This window comes from Mauremys mutica, chromosome 12, assembly GCF_020497125.1.
Source record: "Mauremys mutica isolate MM-2020 ecotype Southern chromosome 12, ASM2049712v1, whole genome shotgun sequence".
NCBI lineage: Eukaryota > Metazoa > Chordata > Testudines > Geoemydidae > Mauremys > Mauremys mutica.
In genome coordinates, this window is record NC_059083.1 from 23,989,087 (window position 1) to 23,999,234 (window position 10,148).

At 52.6% G+C, this 10,148-nt stretch overlaps 1 protein-coding gene across 1 annotated transcript; it reads right to left on the reverse strand.

The window, feature by feature from the left end:
- Positions 1-5,945: 5,945 nt before the first annotated feature.
- On the reverse strand, positions 5,946-8,309 carry LOC123346633 (tripartite motif-containing protein 10-like). The gene is made up of 4 exons (XM_044984111.1): positions 8,304-8,309; positions 7,106-7,336; positions 6,759-6,781; positions 5,946-6,069 (listed from the first exon to the last, which is right to left on the reverse strand). Exons 1-4 carry the CDS (start codon positions 8,307-8,309, stop codon positions 5,946-5,948), a joined length of 384 nt encoding a protein of 127 aa, XP_044840046.1.
- Between the last annotated feature and the right edge of the window lie 1,839 nt (positions 8,310-10,148).

A 10,148-nucleotide genomic window follows, 5' to 3' on the forward strand; every position in this document is an offset into this window, starting at 1 on the left:
TGAGCAGAGGCTGGGCTGGCATATAACTCGCTGCTGTTTCTGGACTGGGAGTAGAGGTGGCGTCGGGATCTGCGTTGGCCACAGGACCACGATCTCAATGCGGAGGAACGGCACCAACGGTAATAGCTGCTCCGTGATCGACGGGCGGACCTACGACAGCGGGACGCCGGCGATCGACACCCAGGGCTACGATGCCTTGGCGGAGACTTGGAGCGGGAGTCCGAGTGGGAACGGCATCTATGATCGTGCTGCGACCAACTGCAGTACCTCCTTCGAGGTGAGGACCGCTGGCGACCTCCGCCACAGTCCCGTCGATATTTGCTCTGCGAAGAGGAGCGCTGCCAGGAGTCTGGCCGGCGTTGAGAGTGATCGACAATGGACTGGGCCCTGAACGGTCGCTGGGCAGTGAGTGGTGTCGGGAAAGTTCCCGAGACCGAGACCAATACCGGGCCGGCAGCAACTGCGGTGATCCCAGCGGTGGCTTGCCTCTGGAGCATGGGGAAGCTCCCCTTCTACCACGCCAGCCAGGCACCAATTCAGGCAGGGCCAGCTCTAGGCACCAGCCCTCCAAGCATGTGCTTGGGGCGGCACTTTCTAAGGGGCGGCAAAATCCACCCCCCCTCCCTTTTTTTTTGTTTTTTTGCTTGGAGTGACAAAAAGCCACTCGCCCTGTCAGCGCACGAGCTGGGATCCGCGCCCCCTGCCCAGCCTGGCGGCGCCCTGCCCAGCCCACTCGAGCAGGGAAACGCCGCGCTGCCCTGGGGAGACTCAGAGCGGCAGCAGCAGCAGGACCCCTCCCCCATCCCTGCATCCCAGGTCCCACTTCCCTCCCTCCTCGGCTCCTCTCACACTCTGGGAGCCCCTCTCGCACAGCCGCAGCCCAGGCTCGGCTCCCCCCATCCCCGGCTCCTCATATGCTCCAGGAGCCTCTCTTGCCACCGCCGCAGCCCAGGCCCTGGAGCGAAGCAGGGTCCTCTGGAGCTGAGCCCGAGCTGCGGCAGTGAGAGGGGCTCCTGGAGTGTGTGAGGAGATGGTGAGGGAGGGAAGCGGGGTCCCCTGGAGCCGAGCCCCGGCTGTGGGGGCGAGAGGGGATCCTGGAGTGTGTGAAAAGGTGAGTGGCCAGTTGGGCTCATCGGTGCTGAGCAGGTAGCCCTGCAGCCGGAGATCCTCGCCTTCCCGCCCGCCGGGGCTGGGCCAGGGTGCGGTGAGGCTGAAGAGCAGCAGGTCCGGGGGGGCTCTCCAGGTCCTCGGCTGCCAGCATGTCGGGAGTGAGGGCGGTGAGCACGAACTGATCCACCTCAGCCACCAGCAGCACCGCGAAGCCCAGGGAGGGGGCCGTGTTCTCCGCGCCACCCGGCACCGCCACCTGGAAGTACTCCCACTATGCACTGCCCAGCAGCTCCACCCGCATGGGGAAGGAATCGCGGCTGGGCCAGAGCTCAGCTGCCGTGTGCTGGTAGCGGATCCCACATTTGGGGGTGGGGAGCCTAGTGCTGGAGGGCTGGGGTGTGTGTGAGTGGGGGAGAGAGATCCCAGTGCTGGGGTGGTGGGGGGGAGGGGCTTGGGCTGGGGTGGGGGCAGCCAAAATTTTTTTTGCTTGGGGCGGCAAAAAACCTAGAGCCGGCCCTGAATCCAGGGGTTGCAGGGGCTGCTCCCCGCACACGGGTACTGCTAGGGGAAAAACATCCGGCACTGGTGCACGTGGCGAGCACGCACACCTATTGTGGAATAGACATGAGCAATCACTCGAAGAAGAACTCACCCTGTCTGTGTGCTCCTAGGGGTTCTCCAATTTGTGTCTCCAGTGCAGACAGCAGAGTGTCTGGTGGAGGAAAGGAGAAAAGAGACGAGATTTCAGGCTTTCATATTTGTAACAGCGTCCCCACTCTGAACACATAGAACTGTGTTTTCATCATGACAGAACAGACTGAGAGGCCCAGAGACACACTCAGGCATTTAATATAAACTAACTGAAACCTTCTATTTTCTCTCTCATTCAGGTATTTCCCAGCAATAGAACCAACATCCTTGCAGCCTCACAACCATCCCAGGACCCACAATCTGTAAGTGAGATTTATTTTTCCCTTCATCATCCCCTCCCACCCCTGAGACTCCAGTTGGTTTGTCTCATTCACTCACTGCCTTTTGTCGTACCCTAGACCCAGATCATACAAAGACTTTATCATAAAAGTAACTTTACCCACTTTGGTCCCTTTGGCCAGGGGTCGGCAGCATCATATTGTACGACAGACACTTGACAAAATTACCAAACCTAGGGTTTGGCTACACTTGCAGCTGTACAGCGCTGGGAGTTAAAGCTGTCTTCGTACAGCTGTGTAGGGAAAGCACTGCAGTGTGGCCACACTGACAGCTGCCAGCACGGCAGTGTGGCCACATTTGCTGCATTTGCAGCGGTGTTGGGAGTGGTGCATTATGGGCAGCTATCCCAGCGTTCAAGTGGCTGTAACGTTCTTTTCAAAAGAGGGGGGTGGGGTGGAGTGTGACAGGGAGCGTGGGGGAGACAGAGAGAGTGGATTTTTGGAGCTGACACTGTGTCAGCTCCCTGCCTTGCAAATTCTGACCCCTTCCCCCACCCCTCTCTCATTCACTAAATGCAAATAGCCTCTTTGGTTTTTTCCTCACAGACCAGATAAGCAGCCTCCCCGAAACGGACCCCCCCCCCGTGCCGCAATGCTTCTCTCCTCAAGCCCCTTCCCTCCTCCCTCTTCGAGCAAACACTAGCTGTGGGCTTTCCAAAGGGAGCTCCCTGCCTCTGCTCGAGCAAACAGGAGCTGTGTTTGTTTTTTAGATAAGCAGCTCCGGGAGCCCCAGTTCACAACAAAACAAACAGAGGCATCACAACAAAACAAAGAGAGTTATCTTTACTTAAAAGCATTATGGGAAGGTTCTGGAGGTCAGTTACAGCGTAGTAAGATTAATCACTGTTTACACTGGCACCCCAGCGCTGCAGCACCAGCGCTGTTCTCTTTATTCCTCTCGTCGAGGTGGAGTACAATCAGCGCTGTAGCCAGGGAGATGCAGTGCTGTATGTGCCTTGCCAGTGTGGATGGGGAGTAACTTACAGCGCTGTAAAGCCACCACCAATGCTGCAACTCTCAAGTGTAGCCAAGCCGCTATTGATGGACATTGGCGGGATGTTATGTCATTCAGTCATCATTCAACCCGTAAATTAACACACAATTTTCCACACTGAAAAAACCATAACCTGGCTAGGTAGTTAATAAATAATAAACTATAACAATAATAATAAATTCAAGTCACTTTAGTGTTTTTGAATGTACCTCACTGCCACAGTCAATATTTTTTTTGTAGGATTGGGGCACTGAAATAAATATTTATCCTAAAACCATATTTCAGTGCATTCTTGTCACTACTTTCTTGTTTAAATAATTTGTTTTATGGGAGGAGGAGGAGGAGGAGGGTGGTGTGTGTGTGTGTTTCCCACCTCTACACCGCTTACCCCATGTCTCTGCCCTGTCTGTGTCCCTTACATGGGAGATCCCCCATCATGTCACAGGATGTGGGAAGCAGAGGAGGGGAGTCTCTCAGGGGAGCAGGGTTTCCCACCCCCTCACTGTGACCAGGGAACCCCTCTCCGGGCAGGGGTTATCCCAGGGTGAGTGGGAACCTCCTCTGACGCCTGACAAGGACAATCTCTGCTGGGGGCAGGGGTCTGTTGTGAGCAGGGATGGAACAAATTCTTGTGTGGGGGTGTGTGTGTGACGAAGTGGGACTGTTCTTAATGTTTTCTCTGAATACTGTGTTGGTCCCTCAGTGTCCCTTATGCAGTTCTTAAGTATCTAGGTGGTGGAATAAGGGTGTGTGATTGCTGCAGAGCAAAGGGCCAGTGCACATAAATGCCTGACACTGTCTCCTAGCAACTGATGGCCTGGGCCCCTTCTCTGCAAGGGTGCCAGCTGAAGGTGTTGGAGACAAAGAGGTCAGGTGGCCTCCTGGCCTGGGAGAAGAACTGAGCAGAGAGGAGGGGCTGGAGGGGGTTTGGGAGTCTGGAGCTGGCTGGGGATGAGAAGTGAAGTGCAGATGTGGGTGTCCGGCTCACTGCCCCCCAGAACAGACCCAGCCGAGGGGTCCCGTTCGCTGTACCTACAAGCTCTGTGTTAGACCGTGTTCCTGTCATCTAATAAACCTCTGTTTTACTGGCTGGCTGAGAGTCACGTCTGACTGCGAAGTGGGGGTCCAGGACCTGGTGGCTTCCCCAGGACCCCGCTGGGGTGGGCTCTGTGGGAAGCACACGGAGGGGCAGAGGATGCTGAATGCTCCAAGGAGAGACCCAGGAGGTGAAGCTGTGTGAGCTTCTTACCCTGAAGACAGTCTGCTCTGAGGGAGAGGAGGCTCCCCAAAGTCCTGACTGGCTTTGTGGGGAGCAGTTCTGGAGCATCGCTCGGTGACTCCGTGACAGGGGGGCTCACCTCCAGTAGCTCCCCAAAGTGGCTTCCCTTTGTCTCTCATCCCTGCTGCTGCTGCAGAGCTAGGCTGAGGGGCAGGGGCGGCTCTAGCAATTTCACCACCCCAAGCACGGCGGCATGGCGTGGGGGGCGCTCTGGCGGTCGCCGGTCCCATGGCTCCGGTGTACCTCCTGCAGACGTGCCTGCGGGAGGTCCACCGGAGCCGTCTGCCGCCCTCCCGGCGACCGGTGGAGCGCCCCCCACGGCATGCCGCCCCAAGCACGCACTTGGCATGCTGGGGCCTGGAGCCGGCCCTGCTGAGGGGGTCTGTGCAGCTGGGGGAGGGGTAGCACTGAGGGGCTGGAGCTAGGCTGAGGGGAGCTGTGCAATATGGAGGCAGCACTGAAGGCCTGGAGGGAGCTGGGCTGAGGGGAGCTGTGCAGAGGGGGGTGGCACTGAAGGGCTGGAGCTAAGCTGAGGGGGGCTGTGCAGAGGGGGGTGGCACTGAAGGGCTGGAGTTGGGCTGAGGGGAGCTGTGCATCCAGCCACAGAGAAGTCCAATACCCCCTGTGTGGAGACAAGGGTCAAAGTGACGTGTGCATAATCAGTGGTAATAAACCACAAGAGAGAAGAGAACAAGAACATGAAAATAGCTTGCAGAAAAAAGCCCTGCCAATGAAATGTTCATGCATGTGCAGTGTATGACCTATATAAGGTACTTCATATTCATATCACTCAAAGGTGATTGGACAAGAACTAATAAATATGCAATTTGGATGTGTATAATATGTCAGACATTGTAAGGGGTAATCAGAGCTTCATAAGAAAAATCCCCCATGACCCGCCTATGCCCCGGGAGAAGGGAACTGGCCAGCACTTCTTTCTATATGCGATGGCTAGTAGCAAATATCCCAATGGCTAGTGATGGGGCACTAGATGGGGAGGGCTCTGAGTTAGAGAAAATTCTTTCCCAGGTGTCTGGCTGTTGGGTCTTGCTGAAATGCTCAATGTCCAACTGACCACCATATTTGGGATAGGGAAGGAATTTTCCACCAAGTAAAATTGCCAGAGACCCTGGTTTTATTTTGTTTTTTTTTGTACAGATGCTATACTAAAATAAATGGTGGAGTCTCTGTAACTTGAAGTCTTTAAATCAGTATTTGAGGACTTCAATAATTCAGCCCGAGTTTATGGGTAAATTGCAGGAGTCAGTGAGGCGGTTCTGTGGCCTGCAATGTGCAGGAGGTCAGAGCAGATGGATCTGCTTAAGTTTATCTGAGAGATTTGTTCTGACCTTAAAGTCTGTGAGTCATTTCTTACTTTATAATTGTAATTGAAAGGTATGTTTGTGGTGCAAACAAAGGTTTGAATGAATCAACCTGAATGTCTTGGACCAAGTGTCTGGCCTTTTCACCCAACATTAAATAGAAGCATCATCTAAGTGTGAACCAATTGACCAGCACCATTTTCTTCCCATAGTCTCAGAGGTACATCCCAATTTGCATTCCTAGATCCATTTTAGGTACCTTTGCATTTCCTCAGAGTCGCCAATAGCACAATAGTTTTCTGGGAGAAATCGCTGACTCGTTCTTTCAGTTCAGGAGAAATCTCCTCTGGCTGCTGGAACTTCCTCTTCTCACACCTAGAGAGAAACAATTTCACGTGATTATATTTCATTGTGTGATTCATTATAAGTTCTGGCTAGTGAGTCCCTGCTCTAATATGCCTGGAGTCAGAATTCCTCGACTTTTCCCAGCCTCAAAGTAGGTGCAACACAGCCCCTGGCCGTACAACCTTCCCTTCAAAGGGCTCATTAATATTCTTCAGCTCTGGGGACAAAAGGGGAATTGAATCTCCATGGCCAATTTACTCCTTGGCCTCCATGCTCTGAGGGGCAGGAAATTCCTACGTGAAGTGCTGTAGAAATCTTTCCACTAGGAACTAGACTGAGATGCCAATTCCCCCCCTCCCCACCTCATTCCACACAGGTCTCCTACCAAGCCTCAGGCTGGAAAAGACTCTTGACCGCTGCTGCCTGGGCTGAATAGTGACCAGTGCCTCAGCAGTGAGAGGCCCATAATCCATCCCCACAATCCTGAGGCAGCCAGTCCCCTATGGACGTGACATCTCTTGGAAATACTTGAGGTTAGTCCTTCCCACTGAATGGAGAATTCCAGGGTGAGAACCTCAGGATTACGTTTATCTGAGAGATTTGTATCCAACATGTGATCTTCCCCACACATGTTGTTGTGGAGATGCAGTGCTAACATCATGTCCATGCTCTTTCCCAGCATTGCCAAGTATGTGTGGGAGGGAGAGAGAGCCACATACCTACTCAAGGTGCTTTTGACATCCTAGAGGAGAGAGAGAGGAGAGAGATTAAAAAAATCTCAGTACCACCTGAAACACACTTGGGATTCCAGGAACGGGATTTTGCAAATCCAGGGAAAATCAGCCCTGCCCTGGACCCGGGGCCATGGTTTCACTGAGCTAATGGGGCTTTTCCATCTCTAATATCAATGCGTCTGTGAGTCTGCAAAGAACAATTGTCATTCACATGTCAGCAATGCACACATTGAGTTACACTGAGATCTCTGACTGCTGGACTCCTGTGCCCGTGGTTCAGGAGCTGTCCTGTCCCTGTGTTGGGATTTGGGATGTTTCTAGCTCAGTCTCACCTGCAGGAATTCACTTGATGGCTTCTCACACTTCCCCTCCAGCTCACTGATCAGCTCACTGAGATGGGAAATCTGCTCGGAGAGTTTGGTGATATTTTCATTCTGTATCTTCACAATCTCCTTGTCCAGCTTCTCCAGCTGGGCCAGCAGGAGTCGCTCTTGCTCCTCCAGGAACTGCTGGAGTTCCTGAAATTCAGACACAATCTTTTGCCTCTCAGTTTCTGTCTGTTTCTATAAGAAATAAGGAAAGGGCTGGTCAGGAACATGGACGGAGCCTGATGACCTTCCACACAGTCTTACGAGAGAGAGTTTCTTTACAATCTCTAACACATCTGTGTAGAGACCAGGACATGAGCCGTCAGGCCTAGTGCTCAGAGCTGCAGCTGGAAATCGGGAACTGCAGCCAAAATCAGAGCTGGAGTCAAAGTCAGGATCTCACCAAGGGTTGGGGCTACAGTCGAGCTCAGGAGTCATGCCAACGGCTGAGTCAGAATCAGTGTCTGGAGTCACACCAGGGATCGGGACTGGAGTTGGAGTCAGGCAGCCACACGAAGGGTTAAGCTGGAGTCAGATAACAGTACTGCAGGTCAGACCTGAGTCAGGGACAACGCCAGGGCCAAGCCAGAGTCAGGGTCCAGTCCAGCAGCAGATTGGAAGTTCACACAGTTGTTTGGACAACTTCATGTGACTCCTGCTGGCGTAATTCATGCATCCGAACGTCTGCTCCAATTGGGAGCTTCATAGGCAGATCCTCTGGTGGGCCAGAGTTCCACTAGCCCCTCCCCTGCTGGCTCTGGAGAGCGGCTGGGTTGTAATGACAGTCTCTGTGGACTGAGGTTCAAAACCCACCATTCTTCACATCATGACACTTGACTATACACTGTGATCACAAGGGAGAGGATTTCCTTACAGCTTCTCATTGGGCCCCAATCTCTCTGAAAGGGCTGTCTCCATGGCTACTGGGGTATAGTCAGTGCAGTTTGGGAGACATGTTGTGAAAGCCACAAGGGGTAGTAATTAACTCATTAATTAAAATTCATCTTAGATCCTGCAGAAGATGCTGTTGTCCTTCTCCAAGGAAAGAACAGTTGTGATATGCACACCTGTGTGTACACACACACACACACACAATATCCCATGATCATGGAGAAACACACACAAGGCCACAGAGAAATCTACCAATAAATATCCCTCTCACTTCCATGTCCCAGCAGGCGAAGAACAACAGGCACCTACCAGATACTCCTGGCTTCTCTTCTCTCCAGTCACTTTAAATCCCAGAAGCTTTTCTCTCTCTTCCCTCAGAGTCTTCAAATGGGCTTATATTTTTTCCTGACAAACAGAAATGATTTGATGGGTTTATTTTGATGGTTGTAGGGGGTAGATGAGGTGTTTTCCACCCAAAGTTCAAGATAACAGTCAGTCTTCCTAGATAGACTAGGTGGGTAAGGCAATATCTTCTGCTGGGCCAGCTCCTGTTGGTAAGAGAGTTACACACAACTCAGCTCAGGGGAACATACTCTTTCCCAGGTCTGAAGAAGAGCTCTGTGTAAGTCTGAAAGCTTGTCATTCACCCACAGAAGTTGGCCATGAGCAGATATTACATCACCTACCTTGTCTCTCTAATATTCCGGGACCAACGCAGTTACAACAATACTGTGTACAACAGTGGGTCTTTCTAGAGGTAGGACATCAGAGACACCAAGGAAATGAAACCTTATTTATGGAAATTGGGCGGGTTTTGTATTCAGATTGTTTGAAGTTATTACGTCCACTCTCTCCATTGAGTTGAACCAGTGGAAAACTGGTGTCCCATGGCAGTGAATCTATAAAGATGTTTTTGAGAAGATTTAATGAACAGTGATACCAACCCCATAAGCCACCGGGGGCAGCCATATAGGCCAGGATGTTCAAGGAAGTCCAACTCCATTGACTTTCAGCCCCCTGGGGATTGGACTGGCTGGAGTAGGGCAAACCCCATTAGATGTGTTGGTTTGTGTTAGGAACAGCTGGGGTTTGCCCTAATGCTGTCCTAGCCCCTTTCCGTGGCAATGGCCTCTGGGTAGCTACCCCAGCGTCCCCAGCAAAGGCTCCGGAAGCAGTGCATTCTGGGAGATTTCAAAAGGCTGCCTGGTGGGACTAATGGAACCACCTTGGCTGGTCCTTGCCCACGAACACACGAGAACAGGTCAGACTGGCACAGGTCCGCACTGCCCAGGGGTTAGTTTTGCTGAAGATTAGTCGAATCCCAGTGGTACTTGGCATGGACCTGCGCTGTCTGGAGCCCTTGTGGGCGTGGACTCGAGGTGCTCAGGGTCCCACACAGTGTTTAGCCCAGTGATCTCCTCTAGTGCAGGCCGGCAGCATCTCAGTTTAACCCCTCATGGAGCAGCACAGGAGTTCACAATCCCAGTGGGAAACCTCATCTCCCTGCTGGGCCTAGGGCCTGTATCAAGGAGTCTTTTCCTCCTAATCTCTGCACTTCATCACTGCTCAGTGCTGCTGAAAGGGGCAGAGTAGCTAGTGGTTTGGGCACTGAACTGGGCCTTGGAAAACCAGGTTTTTATATCCAGCTCTGACACGGATCTGCTGAGTCACCTTGGACAAGTCACTTCCCCTTACCGTGCCTCAGTTTCCCCTCCCACCCTTTGTCTGTCTTGTCCAGTTGGACTGTAAATGGCTCAGGGCAGGGATTGGCCCTCACTGGGTTCTGTGCAGGGCCCCCTACAATCAAGGTCAGAGCTCATCTGGGTTCTGTAGTGGATGCAAATAACAATAAACACTATGATACAACCAGTAATACCAGCCACAGCTTGTAACTCCCCTATCAGCTTTCAAGCAATGAAGGCTACACACAGCTGAATGACCCAGTTAGACCATTAACCTGTAATTAACATCCAAAGTTATCACCCATTAGACTGGACAGCAACTCGGTACCTTGTATCCTGGGCAGCTTTCTGGATGGGAACCACTATGTGAGTGCGGTGACCCCAGGATCTGCCGCACACCACACAGATGGGAGTTTGAGCCTCTTCACAGAACA